The 23,241-nt window shown below is 34.3% G+C and overlaps 2 protein-coding genes across 2 annotated transcripts in view; one reads left to right on the forward strand and one right to left on the reverse strand.

The window, feature by feature from the left end:
• Nucleotides 1-227: 227 nt before the first annotated feature.
• Nucleotides 228-19,933, reverse strand: LOC147075302 (uncharacterized). The gene is made up of 12 exons (XM_085942744.1): nt 19,726-19,933; nt 14,910-15,041; nt 11,500-11,649; nt 9,842-9,937; nt 8,983-9,094; nt 8,529-8,636; nt 7,195-7,398; nt 6,687-6,782; nt 5,757-5,852; nt 2,951-3,071; nt 2,450-2,646; nt 228-777 (listed from the first exon to the last, which is right to left on the reverse strand). The coding sequence occupies exons 2-12, from the start codon at nt 15,038-15,040 to the stop codon at nt 616-618; spliced, it is 1,473 nt and encodes a 490-aa protein (XP_085798870.1). The 5' UTR covers nt 15,041; nt 19,726-19,933; the 3' UTR covers nt 228-615.
• A 1,738-nt stretch (nt 19,934-21,671) lies between these two features.
• The window catches only part of glu (structural maintenance of chromosomes 4-like protein gluon), a 34,991-nt gene continuing 33,421 nt past the window's right edge, over nt 21,672-23,241 (forward strand). The window contains exon 1 of the mRNA XM_085942737.1: nt 21,672-21,811. The gene's annotated coding sequence lies outside the window, so the exon portion shown is untranslated. The remainder of the gene's footprint in view (nt 21,812-23,241) is intronic.

A 23,241-nucleotide genomic window follows, 5' to 3' on the forward strand; every position in this document is an offset into this window, starting at 1 on the left:
TATTTTAACGTTTTAAATTAAATTGTCATCTTCACAATATGAGACAATAAGTTGTAAAAATGTCATATTGTGTAAACAGTGATATAACAATATAGGTTGGAATCACAAATAATTTGAAAAGAAGATTTTTCAAACCGTCAAAGACTTTTCGACCATAAGTACCTAGGTCGTACACACATTTTTACGTTCAGAATAATTGTGGTCAAAATACATTTTTAAAGTTTTTTACAATTAAATAGTCATCCTTAGAACACGAGACGATAAGTTGTAAAACTATCACGTGAGATGACAAAGTTGGAATTATGAACCAAAGCAGTATTAATTAATTAATATGAGACCATTTTGGTACTTAGTTGAGACAATAAATTTTACATATTAATGCTTACAATTACGCTGTCATCTTCACAACATGAGACAATAAGTTGTAAAAATGTCATATTGTGTATGATGGTGAGATGACATGGTAAAAATGCAAATGACTCGTTTTATATTAAGCATTCACGGTGGAAATACAGTTTTACATGTTATTTATGGTTAAATTTAAATTGTCAACTTCACAACATGAGACAATAGGTTGTAAAAGTGTCATATTGACTACGGTGAAGTGATCGGTTGTTAGACGGCGGGCCTCAGTGAGGATGGAATGTCTCGGCGAACAGTCTGGATGATGTAGTCTTGCATGAGATCGGGGAACTCTTCCACGTCCGACCGCAGGGCTGGATGCAGTTCACTCCATATAGGAGAGTGCCACGAGAACTTCAGGCAGTAATTCATTTTCTGGAATATTTTTTGAAGTTATACTTCTTTTGGCGCGTTTGGGAAATCAGATCAGTGTATTTTTGGCGTGTGACATGTAACACATAATTTATTTTTTCACACGAAAAAAAACACACTCAGTTGGATTCAAACCACCGATTGTTCGGTTATCATCTGAACGCACTACCTTTACACCACAGAATGATACTGCAATCGTGATGATTATACAGTATAATATTATAGTTTAGAATTGTTCCGTTGCCTAGACAGCGAATTTATTATTGTCGACCATTTGCAATTCCTTATGTAAACAAACGATTAAACGTCAGATTGACATTTGGTACTTCAAAAATAAGAACAACGAGAAACCATTATATAATTTAGTAATATAAGTTAAAGTGTATAGAAATAAACCAACGGCGTTTCAATAAGAGCTCTTTTTTCTTGAGTGTGTTAACAAGATAATTAAGAGCGAGTCAAAGAATCTAGTTTATCACAAGTTTTGTTTTTATTTTGTTACGCCAAAGAAGTTATAACTTCTAACGCGCGTACATAAGTACACACACCGATTTTTTTTATTTTACAATCGTTGATCAAATCAACATTTTAATTTACAAGAAAAATGACACACGGCGATACATTGTCTGTCATTGTTTCAGTCCCTAATGCAGAGATTCTTAACCTTTTTGAGCCGTGATCCGGATTAGAGTAATAATTTTGGTTTCGCAACCCAACAAAAGATTAATAAAACATTATAATATACAGAAACCAATTAAATAAGTTTTGTATTTTAATAACACAAAATAATTATGTACAGCACATACTTCTACTGGTGACAATGTCAAATACATATTATTAACAAGAGCTTTGACTATAAAAAAAGTTTTGAAAGCTTATCGAATCTTGGTGTAAAATAGGCTGTATTTTAGATCATCTTCAAAAAAAATAAAATGAGAGGAAACTGGAAAGGAAGATACTGAGAAGAGTCTTCGGAGCCGTATGCGAGGAAGGTATAACCACGAACTGTACGCGTTATACAGTGATCCCCGTTCGTCTCACATGTGAAGGTGATTCCGTTGGGCAAGCCATGTCCCAAGGATGGAATACACCCAACCACCAACAAACCTCTTCTTTAACAGACCAAAAAGAAAAAGACAGTTGGAAGAACTAGACTGCAGTGGTTGGACGGTATCGATAGAAACACAACATCCAGTCTGGTGAAGGGAGCTTGCGTCAGGCAGAGGTGAGTGGAAACATTTCCTTAAGGCATCTATGACCCAGATTGGGTTGTAGTGCCGATGATGATTAGGTCATCTTCAGACATCAGTCTGGTCATCGCTTGGCGATATGGTTTTTGTTAATTCGAGTCGAAAACCCTGACGCCCACGTATATGTTGTTGCAAAGGGCAATAATAGTATATTCAGTGCTTTGTTTATTAACTTTTTTTAAAATTTTAACTGCAGTGAAGTATATTATTTCTTTGTATTTCAATAAATTGCCATTATAGCTTAATAATATTAACTAAATTTTCAGGCAAGTTATTTCAAGTAATAGGCAACACCAAAACTATTCCCCTATTCAGGGAAAAGTCATGGCTGAAAAAAGTTAAGAAACAGTAGATAAATAAATTTGCTGTGAAATAATCCGATCGCACAAGTTAAGAGGTATTTTGACGTATCACAGCAAACTTACCTGAACAAATCCTTCCGTGAGGTGTGGTCCCAGCGCCAGCGAAGCGAGGTGCTGCCTGGCGATCCTGGCAGGGCTAAAAGGTTGTCTGGGAAGCAGCGCGGGCCCCGGCGGAAGTAACGCTGATACTTGGAGGGTCTTGAGGCGATCACCACGCAATCTCGCCATGCCCAGCAAATCGTGGGCCGAGTGCCAATAGCCTAGGGCAATTAATCACAAATTTTTGGAGCTCTTCATTGCACAAAAATATCAATTACACGTGACTATGAAAATAATAGTGTAGACTTGTATATTACATGTGACTATGAAAATAATAGTGTAGACTTGTATATTACACGTGACTATGAAAATAATAGTGTAGACTTGTATATTACACGTGACTATGAAAATAATAGTGTAGACTTGTATATTACACGTGACTATGAAAATAATAGTGTAGACTTGTATATTACACGTGACTATGAAAATAATAGTGTAGACTTGTATATTACAAGTGAATGTTACCATGTATTGTGATGTTTTGCATGAGAGGACACCTCCAGCACATCATGACCAGTGGGTTGGGAGTTTGCTGGCGAGTGGCTCTGCGAGAGCTTCTTCTTCTTCCCTCCATTGGTCCTGGACCCTGCAGTAATACAAAAACCAGACATGTTTTCATCATAACCACTCCAGAGAAAATAAATTGAAAAAAAAAACATGTAAAATCTACCCCATCAATGAGTCAATCCCTCACTTTTTACAAAGATCTTTGACTCCATCTGCGAGGATAGCATATGGTGACACCACTACAATCATGAGCTCTATAAGATTATAACTTCGGTGGCTTAATGACCTACAGAAATACTTATGTGTGTCAAACGTACCCTAACGCATGGCACAATAAATTTCGTTTCTAAATCGTTTTTTTTTAAAACGTCACGCTGTGGGCCGTGGGGTTAAGATATCCCCCTCTCGCTCGCTCACAAGCAAGTGCATTTCTTGCGTCACTTGCATCCTGCTCGCACCCGTCACTTTGTTTGTGAGCTAGCTAGGATAGGTTTAGTCTTGCGCAGGAGCGCGTGCGGGCGTGTCATGTTGTGCATTTTGCTAATTTTATTCATTTGAAATATATTTCACCCTAAAAATTTATAAACATGAGTGAGAAACGGAAAAACTGCAGTGTTGATACGAACAGAAAGAAATCAAGGACTCCTAAACTTCTCACGATCGAGGCAAAGATGGAAATTATTAGACGTTCTGATAGCGGCGAATCTTTTGCTTCAATCGGACGTTCGTATGATACTAACAGGGGAATACGTTCAAAATTGTGGAAATATATCTTTAAAGATTGTTTCCAAAAGACACGGCATAATTATGGATGAAATGGAAAAATTTTTGTCATCATGGATCGATGACCAACATCAAAAAGATAGAGTAGAAGTAGTAAGAAGTATTTCAATTATTCAAGCGAACGCTCTTAGTTTGCACAAAGATTTGAAGGCTAGATTAAAAGAAGATTCTAACACGATTTTTCAAGCAAATAACGGTTGGTTTAAAATTTTAAAATGAGGTATTCTTTTCATAATATTAAATTCACTGGAGAATCGGCTGATGCGGATAAAGATGCTGCAAAATAATTTATTTCCTCATTATCCAAAATTATTGAAGATGGAGAATATTCCTCTAGCCAAATATTTAATGTAAATGAGACAGGTTTATATTGGAAAAAAATGCCTAATCATACATTCTTATCTACGGAAGAATCAGTTGCCCCTGGGCATAAACCTTCTAAAAACCGATTGACATTACTTCTTGGTGGAAACTTAGCTGGTGATTTAAAATTGAATTCAATGTTTATTTATCAAGCAGAAAATCCCAGAGCATTGAAAGGGAAAGATAAAGAATTGCTTCCGGTCATTTGGAAATCAAATAAAAAAGCCTGGGTTACTGCGTTAATATTTAAAGATTGGTTCACTTTACATTTCATGCCAGCAGTTAAGCAATATTGTAAAGTTAATAATTTACCATTTAAAATATTATTACTCTTAGACAATGCTCCGGGACACCCAAAATCTATACAGAATTTATACCCCGAAATCAATGTTGTGTTTTTTCCTCCCAATACAACCTGCCTTACAGCCTATGGACCAAACGGTGATAGCTACGTTTAAACAATATTATATGAGGTCAATAATGACACAGGCTATCAAGGGAACTGACAGGGAAGGTGGGCCTACATTAAAAGATTTCTGGAAGAACTATAATATATGGAACGCAATAAACAATATTGGAGACGCGTGGGCTGAAATAAAAGAGTCAACCATGAAAGGTTCATGGAAACAATTATGCCCACAAATGATGAGTGATTTTATAAATTATGATGAAACTCCAGAAACTATCACAATTGATAATAGTCCGCCTAATGAATGAACTAAACTTAGATGTTAACAATGAAGATGTTAATGAGATGATAGAATCTCACTCAGAACCCCTAACAAATGAATATTTAATTGAGCAACAAGTGTACGAAAATGAAATATTTAATGAAAGTGAGGAAGAAGAAGCTGATAAAATCATCAAAACTTTAACAATGAAAATTATGAATGAAGCCTTCATGCATCTTGTCAAATTTTTAAATATTATGGAATATTGTGATCCCAATGGAGAACGCATATCTCAAGTGCGTAGGGCGATCAATAAAGACATAGCATGTTATAAAATACTGTACGAAGAAAAGAAAAAGAAGAGTGGCAAACAGTTAACTCTTGATAACTTTTTAAGGGAAACACCCGCAAACCCCACTTAAACATGTCTCTTAAACGCCTTTTAAACATGTTATATTTGCTTGATAAATACATATTATATTATAATACACACAATTTTAAAAAAAAATTAACTTCCGTCTAATTTCGAACATTCAACATTCGCACACATTTTTAGGAACCAATTATGTGCGAAAGTCGAGGTCCTCCTGTACTTATTAGGTAAGTACTTATATCTATTTTTTTCTCTTCAACATCAAACATTTGTTCGCACTAGATTCACAATCACTGCACTTCCACTTAATTCTTACTTAGCAAAATCGTACCACGTAACTAAGTACCGATAAAAGCGCATTTATAGTCAACCAGAACAAAAAAAGAGTGCAGCAACATCATAACTTCGGTGGCTTAATGGCCTACAGAAACATTTATGTTGATCCAATATAAACATTTTACTATATAGAATGAACAGGTTAAGAATTTTATTGGTTCAGATTATTTTGAATTTGCTTCAATCCGATGTGATCAACCGATTCAAAAAATTATTATAACATATAGTGCGAACTTACCGATTTCAATGAATTGGCCACAATGGAATCAACCCAAACTAATTCCTTTAAAGTGTGGCCATAGTGATCCAACTTCCTCAAAAGGTCCATGTTTATCTGTTGAGAAAAAGAATAATCAATTAAACTATAGACTTTAAAATTGTGCACCTCATCATCCAGTAGCCATATGAAAAATTTTATAATCCCAGACAATCTTAATTCAATGCGCTGATGCATGGGCACAGTGAGACTTTTAATTAATATTAGTTTACATTGACCACTGTAATAACTATGAAGACCAAAAAGATGAATAATTATGTAATGTATATTTATCAGTAGCGAAGGGTGGAGGTAGACTGTTAAGATCCGCCATAAATAGTGCACATTAAACTTTGTTAGTCATACGCATTTGTTTTTATTGAGCAAAAACTACAATTTACAGATGGTGTTGGTTAGTTTTTAAAAATCTATTAAACCCTGCCTAACCACCACCATAATAGTTTTGGTGTACTTTGGGCGATACGTCAAAATTGTGCACACTTTTTCATTCATATTTATTTGTTTTCGTTGGATTAAGAATACATATTACACATGTTGTTTGTTATTTTTTTTTAAATTGATTAGGCCCTGCCTAAACCAAACTATAATAGATAAAAAATATTATTTTATCTATAAAATATCCAAAGTTATGTATGATTTATTTGCATAATTTTAGACATTTTATAGATAGACGAGTATATTTGAACTAATATCTATTATGGCTTGGTTTTCGCAAGGTTTAATTGAATTTTAAAAATTAACCAACATCATCTGTAAATTGTAGTATTATTTCAATGAAAACAAATACGTATGACTGACAAAGTTTAGTGTGCACTATTTATGTCGAATCTTAACAGTCTACCTCTACCCTTCGCCACTGATATTTATAGAAGGAATGTCTCATCTTCTTACCGTTTTACAAAACATGACTCGTAAGACAGTGAGGGGAATCCCCGGACACAGAACGTGCAGGTTCAGATCCTGCATGCATTCCGACGGCAGGCAAATCTGAAATCATCATCAATCATCAATGACAGACACTTTAAACTATTCACTAGTATGCGATTTCGTAGATTGGAAGACAATAAGCATATTTAAACTAGAATAGAACCAAGGACAATATGGGGAAGTGAGAACACCTAAAACTGCGAATGTCATGCTGAAGAAACCGGAGAATACATGATGGTCTCTCATCAACAACATGAGGCCACGATGTGGATTTAAAAATTTTAGGCGTATGTCTCACATGAAGAATAATTATAGCATAGTCTCCCTAAGGCTTTTGCTCTTTTTAATGTGACAAATATTTCTTAACGAAGACGTAAACATGCCGTCAATCTTCTTCTTTCTTTGATATAGATTGATTGATATAATACATAAGTTTATTAAATATATTTTTTTTAATTAACGAGATTCTTACGCAATTGACAGTGACAGATAGTGGAGTCGGTATGTTCTGATTGATTCTGGCGTTTGTGAGTCGAAGCCAGCCCAAATGGTGGTTGGGAAAACCCCGCTCGGGGGCCCTCGTGATGTTCAGCACCAGGTGACTGAGGAGCGGGAGACTCTCTCCCAATCCCACCAGAAGCTCCTTCGACAGATTGCCAAAGTCCAGAGACAGATACTGCAAAATGACCAATTCAATATTATGCAAGTACTGCCATAGCGCATAATATGTATTTGTTTATTATTTTATTATTTATAATTTTATAGTTTATTATTATATTTATTATTTGTTTAAAAAAGTTGTATTGGATGTTGATGAATTTCATTTGAACGGAAGTGAGTTTTGGATAGAAGTTGTTTTATATTTTTTTTTAAATATTAACTTGCTATTTTCTATGTTTTAACTGATCATAGTATTTTTCTAAATCATCTTTTTCTACTTATTACTTCTATAATTTCATATTGTGAACGTCTTGAATTAATTTGACATATCTAGTGTGTTAAAATAAATGAATTTGATATTATCTAAAAGAGGTCATTGAAATACACCGGCACCCTGTCAATATTAATAGGGATGATGAGATATGTTTGAAAACGTTATGGTTTTCAACTATTACAGCAAAATCCAATATTTGAGGTTGTTTCTCTGATCGCAGCCGAAATGGAAAAACTATCACCCTCTTTTTACTCTGAGCAATATTCTCTGTCACGTAAACAAAACCCTTTTGTATATGCACTTAATATGGCATTTGCATTCATACACCTAACGGTACACTACAATACATTATCTCTTGTGAATGGCCTTCGCACTGAGTCCTAAACGTCAAAAGAAAGAAAGAGGAAGAACATGTAGAGGTTTACCCAACTCTACAACCGACGTATTATTGTCTGTGGTCAATTGTATGGCACAGACAATAATACTAAACAGAAACGAGAGCTAACAAATCAGTTATATTTTCGGCCTAGAACTATACAGTCAGATTATTCACTCGCAACTCAGTGAATATCCAATAAAATCACAATGTAAATCTTACGTTAACTAAATTCAATATCAATGTCACTATTCGTTAATGCCGTGAACAATCCAAAATGTTTTACCACAATATAAAACAAACAATATCAACGCTGTGTCTTATTTCTATTGTGCCCCGAACATTTATAATATCACACACACGACACAACCTTCTACATACAATTAATAAATGTTGGATCTACACACGAAACTACGCAAGATCAAATATCTATAAACACACAGTGAATTCACTATAATTGAATTGGAATGTAAGACTAGTAATAAAATCAATTTACTTGTAAAGCAGTGAATCCATTAAACAGTTGTGGATTGATTGGACTAGCTAACGTTGAAGTCGGTCTTATGCCGGCTAAGCCTAGCACCCTAAAATGTTCTCGTTGATTCTGAAAAAAAAACAAACTCAATTATTATCAACACACAAATCCGAGTAAAAGATTCAATAAGAAAATTATTTATTGAACTGGTGATGGGTAGTGGCGGGTAATATTTGGCTAAAACGAATGATCCGCATAAAATTAATGTTAAAATTTTTCACAATCTGTATAAAAGCATAATTATTATTATGAGAATGTGAGGGTGTACTTTTTGAGACGCATCTGCCACACTCTTCGCACACGATACTGGCATAGCATATACACACTATAGTAATATATAAAAATAGTTAAATATTATTTTGCCAATACTCGAATCATTTTAAAAAAGAGTACTTTTTCTAATGGCAACACTTACAATAGCTTGCAATAAGGCGGGTGCATGCACAGTCAATTCTCCACAACCGTGTATGTTGATTCCTTGGAGAGACGGAAGTTCACACAACTTGAATAAAAATAATATCAGCACTCTGAAAAAGTAAAAAGGAAATATTAATGTCACCATACGACAAAGGCTTATTATGGATATCCAAGTTTTTGACTTCGCTTGGCCACATTGAATGTAGAGGCATTCTTTTGGGCTGAAAATTTTTAAATTTACCATCTTCTCTGCGAAAATCTATTCAATACGATCAGTTTTTCTACTAAACATTGCAATTTTCGTTCGGTATCTTGTTAAAAACATTTTGTTTTCATGGAAAAGTATGATTTTAAAAATAACTGGGCTTTTGGGGTAACCTCTTTGGGTTGTATAGTACTGAGATAAAATTGATGTCTAAATAAAACACAGTTCTCATCGGTTTACAGGAAGCCAGCGGCAAACAAAATTTGACAATAGCCGATATACTGGATTATTTGTTAGGTTAGGTTTTCATTCTTGAATTCATGAATTTTGCCAAAATCGGATATTAAAATGCTCCACGAACAACGCGTAATTTTTTCATCTCTTTCTCAAAAGCTCACGGCGAAGTGTGCTACGGTGAAATATAATATGTACAATTTACATGTAACTGTCATTTGTTGCTATTATTATTCTCGACAGGGTTACCAACCTCAGCTCTAAGACAATACCTTGCGAATGGCATCTGCAACAAACCTGAACTGTTGAGTATAGAACAAGAAGAAACAACACATTGTGATACTGATACCAAATACTGAAAAAAAATATCAAGTAGCCGTGAAAGAAGTATATAAGAATAAGAGAATGAATGTCTTACCTCTGTATAAATTCCTTATTGTGAGTACTTTCAAAAGTCAAGTACTCTGATGTTGGCACGTATGTTATGAAGGAGAGATGTTTCGAATCACAGAATCTGCAACAACCAAAAGGTTTACATAATTAACAATGGCAATAAATATATCTCGATATATCTATGAATTTTCACATTGTCCAACACAGTAATTCATAATAGTATGGTGAGAATTCGCAAAAAGGTTTGTGAAAAATGTTTAACGTGACCTAATTTAACCAACAAAGCACTTTGAAAATATAGCTCCGTTTGATGATCATGTCACAAATATTACTGAATTAGCGAGAGTTGTACTTGAAAGGGGAGTTTTAGTAGCAACAAAAAATGAAGGAATTCATTTTTCATTTGTCAATGGTGCCGTATACTATGCACTGTTCATTTTATTTTTGACAAACCATTTAAAACTACTAAGCTAAAGGCACATTTACACGAGTCACTACGGGCGGATGATCCTCCGCAGGGAATTGGATTCAGGCATTCACTTTTTGTTTACATGTGTCACCGTAAGTGAAAACACTCGATTCATTTGAAAATGGCGTCAAGTGAAATAGCGGACACAGAAATCACAGAAACAGCAACCATGAACCACAAAACAACACTTTGTTTATTACAATCAGTATGTAGGTACTATCAAATATGATGTGGGCTGCAGGAACATCTACATCTGCTATATAACCGGTTTGTTTTCAATTATTCAAAATGACAGTTTACGTACATATGTAAATATGAGTGTAATCAGGTGTGCAGTGCGCATGCGCGGATTCATCCGCACTGATCAATAAATGATCTGAATCATTTATCATGAATGAATGAAATAAATGATAGAACAAGTTCAACTTCATTAACTTTTGATTCCGGATGATCACTTTCGATGATTTCTTGATGACTGTGCGTTTACACGGGTCACTGCGGATGATTCCTCCGCGATGATCGTTAAAAGTGAACCATGTAAACGGGACTCAACATTACAGTGCAGAAGAGAGAATTGATTAATTGCTATACTGCTATGTGTTGTATATTGTGTTATTTTAGTTTGCCCATTAATTTTTGGTAACTCATGTATCGTGATTTTCGAATATGATGCTATACACTGTGTTTGTAGATATTATATTATATTATATTATATACTAATATATTTCTTTATAAAAATTAAACTTAGATACGGTGGTACAAAGTTTTAAGTCTTGAAAAAGAAGACATAATAATATACCAGTCTCAATATATTTTTTATTATCATAAATAATTTTAACTTCTTTATTGGTACTGGCAATATTCTAACATGACTTGAAATATTTTTTTTACTTTTGACAGTTGTTTGAATTTAGAATGTATTATATTTTGTCAAAATTGATAATACTCAGCTGCAGTTTGTAATTAATTGTTTTTTTCAACATTTATTTCGATATTGCAAACATTGTTGAATTAATGCTCCCTGATTTAAATGTTCTAAAGGTGACAGCTTATTTTTATAATTTAATTAAAAATAAGTAAGTAGATTATAATAGGTCATTTTTAATGTCAATGTCTGTATTGATTGGCTAACAGAACAACAAAATGTTATAAAATCTAGACAATGTAAAATTCATTATTCTGCCGTATGGATTAAATATGAAGCCCTGTCTCACCTTGTCAGTACAGTATTGGTAAACCTGGTGTACTCATCGATGGAGCTGGCTAGGGTGATCTCCAACTCCTGGACATTTCGGCTAAATATGTTAGCCAGGAAGACATTCTTCTCTAGGTTTTCATTGTCTACCCTCAATGACAGATGTTCCCTGAAATTGATCACAAAATAAAATTTTAATTACTACCATATTAGTTATCGTGGATCATTCTGAGGATGGATTTATAAACCGAAATAGCTCAAATATCGTAGAAATTAAAAAAAACTTTTGTTTTAAAACCATCAGAAAAAGGGGCAAACCATCTTTTTAAAATCAATATCATTACATACGTAATTTGAAGACACATCAGAGAAAAATATAACTACTAGAAAAAATACAACACCCAGCGGGACTCGCACTCGAGTTCACTGGATGTGGCCGATCTGATTGTGGCAGCACAGATAGCAACACCGACGACAGGCGGAAAATATAAGAGTAGAAAACCATAGCAACCAAAATCAACAACCATTGACAAGACCGATCGCAACAGACACGAAACGAATTATTTATTTATTTAAGAATATAAAACATTATGGATATAACAAATCTAAATTCAAGACGTACACAACATGAGATTTACATTATAACAAATATTACCCTCACAAGTTATTACTACAGGGTGGGGCGTGGGAACTTCCTTTTTTTAAAACGGCATGGTGAAGTTAGTGGGGGTCACAGAGAGGAGAGGAAGGCCTAACTAAATGAGAAGGTCTAAATTTAAGGTTTGTATTTGTGTGATTATGTAACCCGACAAATATCATGTGAGCTGCTGGTTGACACCTTACCCAACGACGTGCTTGTATTCTTCTCTCACGAGGCACATTTTCACCTTAGTGGCTGTAGAATTTGCGGTACTGGAGTGAAACAAATTCCAGGGTAGGTACTTCATGAGAGACCCCTTCATTCGAATCTTGTCACGGTATGATGAGCGATTTCAAGAGTATCGGCCCTTACTTTTTTTCAAGAAAACTGTTGTGCCTTGAATTCAGACCATTATTTGACAATGATCCAGGAGTTTCAGCAAGATGGGGCCACAGCCCATACCGCCAGGGTTTCAATGGATTTTTTGAGACAAGCCTTCCACGGGCGGCTTATCTCCCTGAGAGGGGATGTAAACTAGCCTGCGCGATCGCCTGATTTAGCCCCCTGTGATTATTTCTTGTGGGGTTATCTCAAATTCCTGGTTTATAACGATCGTCCACAGACCCCGGAAGAACTACAGAATAACATCCGAGCCGAAATTGCCAATATACCGGTCGGAATGCTTGAAAGAGTGAACCGAAACTTCCGAATTCAACTGAATCAGTGTATTGACAATGGAGGGCGACAATTATAAGATATTATTTTTCCTTTACTCTGTGGAGGCCCATATGATCCTATTAGGATCGGACATGGTCGAATAATAATAATTTTTAAAACGGTGTAAAATTAAATGTTAAATGTTGTGTGAAAGGGATAGGCGAAAAATAAGAATAAAATAATTTGAAACCTGTACAGTCTTTTGTTTCATTTTCAAAAAAAGGAAGTTCCCACGCCCCACTCTATATTATATACAATCAAATATTAAGACATTGAGCATTAGAATGATTATTCTGACTGATTAAACATTGAATAAAAAAATAGTTTATTCAATTATTAAGGTCCTTTTAAACGTCAGTTTTGTTGTCCGTTCAGTCGAGGTTTCCGTTTTGGTCCATTCAGTTTTGAAACGGCGGTATATTTAGATGATCAGTTGTCTGTTTAGTCACGGTTCCAGTTGCTAGGTCAGTTCGGAATCGGTGGTGTATATTTATGTGTTTTTTATCCACTAAAAATGAATATTATTTTTATAATTACTTTCTAAACATGTTGGTTGGTGTAATGCAGTACCTATATTGAAAGAAATTATAATATTTCTATCTAAATTAGAAAAGTAGTATTAAAAATATGGCAAAATACTAATTTCCACGTCAATTTAGCTGGCAACTCTAAAAACGGATTCGATAACTGATAGAAAAGCCATCCTGTCTCGTCTCCGTTTTGGTTTCAGTCGGCCGCTTAAGTTTTGCAATTACACGTCAGTTTAACGGACAGCTCGACGGAAACGGAGACTGACTGGACAACAAAACTTATTATTTAAAAACACCTTTAGCAAGTGCAACATTATAACTAAAGTTAGTAATGATCCAGACGTTGGCTAAGCAGTACCTTGATTCAAACCACAAAAGCTAATTGCCAAAAATTAATGTAATCTTTCAAGCGCTTCTGTTATATGAACTTCTAGATAATTTTGTCGTAATTAGATAGGACTCACATGGCTCAATTGGTAAAGCACATTGGCGCAAATCCAGTGGATACGGGTTCAAGTCCTGTCAGTTTCAAAGATTTTTTCTGACAGCTAATGATTTATCTATAGATAGTTACCGATTCAACCATACTAAAAATGGGCATGAATCGATATACAGTAGGCGCTCGGTAATCCGGCACCCATATTTTTTCACCTACGCCGGATTGTCGGAAATGCCGTATTATTGGATTTCTATAGGAAATACGTGTTTATCTGTCAAGGTCAGGCACCGAACTGCCTAGCGAACGGCTCTCCGCTCCTGTAATCCTGGAATTTAATGTGAAACCTGCCGGATTATAGAGCAGGAAAGCTGAGTTGCAAAATGCTGGACTATTGGACGTGCCGGATTGGTGAACGCCGGATCACCGAGCACCTACTGTAGTTTACTCAATTATAGTACTGTGGAACCCCGATCTACCATTCTCGCATAAATCGTTTTCCCGCATGGATCGTTCATTTTTTATAGTCCCGCCAAACACCCATAAGAACAATGTTAAATAATCCCACAACAACTGTTCCCCGATTTATCGTTTTCCTCGATCTATCGTCTGAATATTATGGTCCGGTCACAAATATTATCCCGATTGACCGTTTTGTTGAATATTTTTCATTTCGCTTTCATAGAATTGTTTATGATACTTTTTATGATGCTTTGTTTGCAAATATTATCCTGATTGACCGTTTTTTTTTTGTTGAATATTTTTCATTTCGCTTTCATAGAATTGTTTATGATACTTTTTACTATGCTTTGTTTGCACACATCAGTCGGCGCTCAATCTCGCCTGACCGTTCAGTCGCGTTGCTTTGTTTGCAGTCTTGCCACGCATCTCGTAAGTCGCAACTAAAATGCACTCCATGAAGAAAACTAGAACTCTAGCTGAGAAACTTAAAATAATTCAAGACGTCGAAAAAAAAATTTTATATATCCCGCATTTATGGTTTTTTTTTAGGGTCCCTTAAAAATCGTAGAATCGGGGTTTCACTGTAGTTAAACTGTTTAGATATAAATACGGTTATAATAATAAAATGCAGGTACTATGCTGACCTTTGAATACGATGGAACATGAAGGCATATCGCCAGTTCTTGCAACAGGAGGCGGCGGCTAAACAATCTGAGATGGCGAGACATTCAAACACTCTGCACAGCGGCAGGATGGGGAGTTCCCTCCAGGACATGCTGTAGACAGGACAAATTTAATAATAATACATTATAACATTACACTTCTATAAAACGGCTGTTTTTTGCTTAGATAGAAAAGGGTAAACTACAAACCCGAGCTGTGATATTGCGCTCACTTTTTTCAGATTTATAATCAGTATAATCTGGCAAATCGTCATGAATAGTCACGCTTGAAAAACACTATCTAAACGAGGCTCATTTTTGAGTTAGCGGATTTGTTAATAAGGATATGGAGTGAGACCAATCCTGAAGGCACCTTATGGACTCCATTACATCCACAAAAATACACAGTTTTGTGCGGTTTATATGCTGGTGGCATCATCGCACCTTATTTCGTCAAAAGTGAGGCTGGTTCTCACGTTACAGTTAATGTAGATCATTACCAGACCATGACCGCAACCATCGACTTATTGAAATCAAAATTTGGCGATAAGTTGATTTCGAGAAATGGGCCTGTCAATTAGCCTCCAAAATAGTGCGATTTGACACATCTAGATGTTTGCCTGTGGAGCTACGTGAAGTTACTGGTTTATGCTGATAAAACTGTAACTTCACGTGACTTGACGCCTTAAAAACCAACATTTTTCGTGTTATTCGTGATATACAGCCAGCAGCGTTCAAAAAAGTGACCCAAAATTAGACATCCAGAATGCGCTAAGAACAGCTGTGGTGGCTATATGCCCGAAATCATTTTTAAATGTTAATGCCATGTACCTATTGATTTTTCGAATAAAAAATAATGATTAAAGATGACCGAATTTTTTGTGCTATTTTTTATAATGGTGCAGTAAAGGTGTGGTAAAGTGCTATCGAGCTGAATTTTTTTTTCTTTCTATTTACTTAGATCGTTTCCACCACTTTGGCTTCATCGAATCAAGCATGATATGTACATATGACAATAAAAATGAGTGTGTGCAGAACACGGATGGTAGAAGTGAAACTTCTTTAAAGTAAGTGGTAAAATGAACAAATAATTTTTTTGATTTTGATAAAATAACAAAACATTAGTTTCAACCAGCTATTTCTATTTTATTATTATTGAAATTTCCATATGAGTGCTGAGTTTTTGCATGATTACGCGATTGACTTGTATAAAAATCAAAAGAACTATAAAAAGTACGGTACAAGTCGGTTATGGGGAAGCAAGGTGGGAACCGCGCTAATTGTCATAGCCGATTTTGGCAAAATTCATGAATTCAAGAATGAAAACCTTACCTAACTTAAGGGGGGGCTGAAGAGCTGACATTCAATTATAATACTTCAAGAAAAATTATTATTATTATTGATATTGTCGGCCACTGAACATTATTATTATTTTATAAACACCTGCAAGATGTACGCCAATCAGAAAACAGGGCTGTCAAAATAATATTATAAATTAATATTTTTAAAATGTTAATTTCATCATAGTTTTTAATCAAACCTGTGCAAGTACGTACTGATAACATGAGTGGATTTTGTAGCAAACATACTATTGATATATATACGGGTATATTATTATTATAACCCAATTCAAATTGAACATAGGATGATACTCAAGTCCTATTATAGTATGTTTATGATTTCGAGAAAATAATACGATGGTATAATTAATCCATATCAATTATTTGAAAACATTACATTCGCACTTTGCAAGATACCATCAAAATGTGTATATACTTATCTAAATGACGAATGACATTCATGAGTGAGCACGGCTGAAAGCTTGGAAATGTGTTTTTTTCTATTTCAAAATCTTTTAATTGTGTATTATTTTATTACAGATTCAAGGCCAACTTCATATAACTAATAAAAAATACTGTTTGTTTCTACGAATAAAAAAAGACAGGAAGGAAGATGTGTACAAATCACGGCAATCAGAAAGGCCGGCAAATATGGCCGACAATGCGTGATACACAAACATAAAACACACAAAATTACAAACACATTCGAAGTTTTCCGCACACGTACAGACCACGTGATATTTGTTTACGCAAAATCGTCGCTTTTCAAAATGGCGAATTTGATTGCCAGATTTTACTGCGATGAATCAGTATGTTCCTTCTTGTCTTTTTTTATTCGTAGGTTTGTTTACTATGTACACCGAGAAATTTCCATTTATAAAATCGGAAACGATTTTTACAGAAGAGTTTTGGAATATAATGCGACCAAAACTGGAAAAAATTCTATCATGGGTGTTGACTTCCTGAATAAGTTAACCCCAGGTCCATGCGACTACGTGAACCACAGTGGATATTAAGCCATTTCCACACTAGCAACAAGTTGCTGGCAACCTCATTAAATTTTACGATACTTACTATAATTGCTTAAGAAATTTTATGATAATCATCATAATTATCGTAAAATCTAACGAGGTTGCCAGCAACTTAACTTGTTGCCAGTGTGGACCCGGCATTAGATGCACAAAACTTAAATAATATATATTATAAATAAAAATTTAAAATTATAAAAATTTATGATTTATGTCTTCTACAGCCCTGATGAAATAAATATGAAATATGAGTCGGATCGAGTCATAGAGCAAATTTATTGACACAAACAACTTTGACGCGACCTTTTTATATTAACTAGTAGACCAGATATTATAGACCACATGTAAAAAAATCATATTTTCAATTCTCAAGGCCAATTCTGTAGAACGTCCCCTTAACCTAAACCAGGGAGGGGCAAACTGCGGCCCGCGGGCCGCATGTGGCCCGCCGGGTATTTTTTTGCGGCCCGCCATCATAAATTGTACTTCTGATTACGAATAATTTTTTTATAATTTTTTAAAAAATATTATAATAATAATAATAATAAATATTATAAATATATAGATTAAAATTTTAAGAATTTGTTGTTTCGTAAATGTATTATCTCAGTACGTCTTCCTTGCGTCTCATCTCACACTATGTAACCACTATTTTCTACGTTGAACATCGTGACACATTTAAATACTTTTAACTCCGCGTTGTATGAAAAAAAATATATGCCCATGATATGGTAAAAAGTTTGAATGGATTTCAATTAAAACTCAAGTTATTCCTTCGACAAATATCGAATAACAACGTGGACCACTTTCCAACTTTGAAGTTGCTGAATATACCAGAATATAATTTGAAGAATATGGTAAAATTATTAAACGATTTGGCGACTTCCGAAAAATTGAGACAAGTTTAGGAATAGTACGCGATCCATGTTCAATAGATGTTGATAGTGTACCGACAGAGCTACAACTTGAGATTACTGATCTGCAGTGTGACACTGATTTAAGAGAATTGCATCGTCGTGAAGAAATCTCAAAATTTTACAATGCCCTTAATTGAGACAAATTCGACCAACTTAAAGATTATGAAAGAAAAATGTTCGTTATTTTTGGATCTACCTATATACGTGAACAAGCATTTTCGATCATGAACCTCAATAAAAATTCTTTACGATCAAATATCTCCGATGCCCATTTACAAGCAGTTTTGAGAATATCAACTACAAAATTAACACCTGAATTTAAAAAAAATGTTAAAAAATGTATAGCAGTTTCATTCTTTTCATTAATTTTTTTGTAATGTTTATTTTTCGTGATAATAAATAGTGTATATTATCTAAAAATGGTATTTTACTTGCGGCCCGCCGCTCTCTTTGAATTCTTGAATTTGGCCCTCCATCTATAAAGTTTGCCCCCCTCTGACCGAAACTAACTCAACCTAACAAATAATCCAGTATATCGGCTATTTTCAAAATGTGTCTGCCGCTGGCTTCCCCATAACCGACTTGTACCAAAAATATTTTAGTGAATTATTGTCATCTAAAATTGGACCTCTTGCCGTAATCTCAATGGCACACAGCTTTAAATCAAAGTTTAATGGTTCGAGCCCAACTGGCGGTGTAATTGTATTCATATTTTTGTGTTACATAATACATAATGAAATATAACAAGAGATATTATCGTTAATCTCAGCCTGAAGTTGTCAGTAGTAGAGCATTAGACTGTAAAAGCATAATTTTTAGCTTTTCGAAGCGACTGCAACACTTTATCGCTACATGTCCGCCGGACTCATTATACCTACTGTCAATTATTCTGTACCATGCATGTGTAAAAAAGTTTCACTTTTACAATGTTTCTTTTCTATTTTGTCATCCACATGAGAACGACAATACGGAATGGGTTTAAAATAACATACCTACACACACTGATAAAAATCATTTAAATGCATTCTTTCCTCACTTATTAACAGCTCACAAGTCGGCTATCCCTGTTATATAATATAAATAAATATATTTACATGTTTTTTCATATTTTGTCTTATCATATTTTTATAACTTTCACAATTCAAGTGTCTGTTTTTAGTTTGACTCCATAATGTACATAATTATGTAGGTATAGATAATCAAATGTAATCATGTACAGTGAATTCAGAGATATTCACCCTATTTTTATTAATATGTGTAGTATTAAACGATTATTTTTCATAATACAAACATCAACTATAGACTTTCTATTAACGCAATCGCGTAAAATATCCACGTAAACCGAATATACATTCAACACAAAAGAGATCATTGAAAACTATAAAATCCATCGTATAAACATATTCGATTACAACTCTACATTTTGGTTGCGTGTTTAGCGTGAAGGACTAAAGTTCAAACGGAATTATTCTGGGAATAAAAACATACACGAATAAAATTTTGCAATACTTACAATATGTTGCGATGGTTTTTGCAATGTCACGATAATCTACCGCTTTTAAACTATAAAACAAAAATTCACAAGTCGCTTATCCTATAATTATTACTCTCGCGATGACGTCGTTCGTAAAAATGCGCATTATCTTAAAAATACATCCTAAAAAATATTATTTTCCTTCGATACACAGTAATGACAGCTGTCAATGGACTTTTTAAAGGGTAAATTTTGCTCTTTCTCAGATGCCTTCGAATATACACTTTAATATATTTTTGCGCAAGGAACAATATCAAATCAAATTAAATACGCTTACTTCATTTTGTAAGTAGGCTAAATAAAATGACACGCTTTGAAATGAGCACTTCAAGCCGTCAACTTTACAAATATATTTATCATTCTATAAGTTTAAAAAACATCTATAGTATGCTTATAAAATATAGCATTGAGAATTAATAATGTAGGTATAATAAAAACAAAATAACACTGATAAAACTATATTTACTTGATATTTACCTATCTTCATCCTGATAGGTAACCGTCAAATTCAAGCGGCTGGATATGGAAATAATAGATTGCACAATATAAAATGTTTATTGTTTATGGTTTATGGCGATCCAACACTTATCTATGTATCCAACCCAGTGCTGCCAACCGTACTATAATTATAGTATTTGTACTATAATTTTTGTCTGCGTACTATGTATGATATAAAATAGGTACGCCCAAAATACTATAATTTTGAGAAATCGGAAAAAAGTTACCAATAGGAGAAAAATAATCCGTAAGAAGCAAAAAAATAAATAATCCCCATGTCTAAAAAAAGGTAGGTAATGTTAATTACTTAACACAGTGATTTCCAAACTGGGAGGCGCGGAGTGTTGCAAAGGCATGCGCGAAAAGTTTAACACAATTAATGTAGCCACAAGTTTGCAGTTTGCAAATGCATTGTTTATAAAACGACCGCTAGTTATAAACTATACAAAAAACAGTTCTATAAAAAGTTGTTTCCAAACCTTTCTGCAAAAATATTGTGACTAATTTTATAATCCCTCACTTCTATACTATTGTAAAGCACAATGGCCATCTCGTAAAAAATTAAATTAAAGGGTCAAATTAATCATAATGTTGAAATTTGAGGCAAATTTGTTTAGGAACGATAATTTTGTGTTAAACTTGTCTATTTGGTTAAATTTTAAAAAAATTGAGTGAATAAATCAATCCAAGGACCACTAATGCATTCACTAATAATTTAAAACGACAAAGTGAAGGCATTCATAAAAAATTGGAGCTTAGGAAATCAAAATGACAAAAAAAAGTTCACCATGTCTCCATTATTTTTAAATGATTTTTACGCCAGAGTTTTTGGTTAGTTTGCTAATGCACTTTTCACATTATTTTATTAATAGCAAAAAAAGGTCGCCTGCGGCGCTACTTTGTTTTAGAACTCTTAAATATTTGAAATAATATGTGGTTGAAAAATCCTGGCCCGGGGGGTCCGCTTCGGGATGTGGGGTCCATGATAGAATCCATTTGTCAATAAACGAAGATGAATTTGGATTGACTACTTAACTATTGAAATTGATTGTGCTAATAAACAAGCACATTCGTCAACAATAATGTAATCTAAGTAGTAAAAGCTTGTTCATTTTTTATTTTTATTTTTGTATTCGTAAGTAGGTACTTTGTTGACTATTTAAAAATGTGTCTATAAATATGTAAATAATGGGGGGGGTCGCATAGATTAGATTTTTTTTAAAGGGAGGCGTAGTAACATACAGTTTGGAAACCACTGACTAAACATTTGAATTTTGTTTAAAAAAACAAGACGTTAATTAGCCCACGTTTATTTTTTTGAAAATGCAGAAAATTATTGGTCACTCAACGCGTACTATATTTTTTGCTGAAATACTATAATATTTTGAAGGCACTGTACTATAATTCCACTTTCAAAATATGGCAACACTGATCCAACCGTCAAATTGAATGTTTTCATGTTGAATCCCGCCAACCGCTTTCTGGACCACAAAATACAATAATTTCAGGAACTTTACTTCAAAACGTCAACAAATATAGCTAGCGAATATTGTTGGAATGAAATACAGTAAGCAATCAATTAGTTTATGTTATTAATTTATGCTGCCGGTCGATTTACCCGGCATACCTATCAATTTCTTTGGGTATTGTAACCTAGCCTAGATTCATGTAAATAAATCAAACAATAAGTTATCTTTGGTACTGGATTTGGTCTTCACCTGTACAAAATAAGTTCGTCAATATTATAATAGTGTGCCCGATAGACGATTATATTTATATAGATATATAGACCTTGCGATCTCATGCGCATTTTTACTCATTTACCACTGGCGACAGACTGAACAGATGACATTATACAAACAGTTTTTATAATGTGTAAACATTATTAGATGGTCGGATAACTTTATTTGTGTTTTGTATAAATACTTGCTTCACTTTCTCTGTAAAAACTTACCAAAAAATTAAACAACTAGGTACCTACTGTTTTTGATGAGTTTGACAATCAAATCAATATATAATAGCAAAGTTATAAACATTTGAGTAATAGTGCCTATATACGTGCATGTTTTTACTGGAACCAATAGTGTGTAAATTAAACTTATCGCGATAATAACTGTTTACACATAAAAGTGCTGACTGTCTCGCCAATCTCATTCTTCAAGCGTAAGCGAGACGCGTTGTTGTCATTTTATGGTGCTATTTGACTGGTTTTGAAAATTGGTAAATGTCAAAATGCTCTGCGCGGTCTAGTTCATATATTTTTCGGCAGGTTCGCCATTATCGTTCTACTGTGCATGCACAGATATCGCACAAGTTCCAAATAACTGTCACTTGAAAATTCAGAAGCTGCTGAACTTTTTTGATACATGCATGCAATCTTGCAACATGCATGATAAAACATGTTTACAATATTGCATTTTCTTGTTATGGCCGCGATAATACATACTGTTAGCAGTAAATCCATGCACATGTAAACGGGATATAAAGATACAGCACTCCATGTCGTCAAAAATAAACATAAGCTACACCAAGAGAATTTCAACCTGGCTTGCCTGTTATTCAAGCCAGCCATCCGGCATCCTGGAAGGCCATTAAATACTATCTATACGGCGGAGTTACGGGATGCTGGTTTGACCTGGAACGATGCAAGAAGACTGGCAAGTGACAGGGATTCTTGGAGGCGCCTCGTGGTGTCCATATGCTCCGACTAAGGGGCGGATATGACCGAAGAAGGAGATTCCAATAATTTATATTAAAGAATATTATTATACAATATTGTATTTCATGAGAACTAAAAACTTTGACAGATGCAATTCAGCAATGACCGATTGCAGTGCGCGAATTTTTCCATAAACAATCTTTCTCCAGTGCCCTAACACAACTTACTGAAACCCAGAAACAAAGGAAAACCTATAGGGCAAAGCCTTTGCATATCATAACTCAAAGACTGCTCCATAAGTTTTTATTTGTTTCTGGATTATAGTAGGTTTTGTTAGG

The sequence above is a fragment of the Rhyacophila brunnea genome, unplaced genomic scaffold, assembly GCF_057557595.1.
Source record: "Rhyacophila brunnea isolate RB1 unplaced genomic scaffold, BYU_Rbru_1.0 scaffold_15, whole genome shotgun sequence".
In the NCBI taxonomy this organism is placed as follows: Eukaryota; Metazoa; Arthropoda; class Insecta; order Trichoptera; family Rhyacophilidae; genus Rhyacophila; species Rhyacophila brunnea.

Bases quoted from the DNA above. Each gene is read 5' to 3' on its own strand.
- LOC147075302 (XM_085942744.1), bottom strand. From the start codon at position 15,040: ATGTCCTGGAGGGAACTCCCCATCCTGCCGCTGTGCAGAGTGTTTGAA. The intron at 11,650-14,909 runs GTCAGCATAGTA...GATCAATTTCAG, and splicing joins ATGTTCCATCGTATTCAAAG to GGAACATCTGTCATTGAGGG. The intron at 5,853-6,686 runs GTAAGAAGATGA...TTTTCTCAACAG, and splicing joins GAGTCATGTTTTGTAAAACG to ATAAACATGGACCTTTTGAG.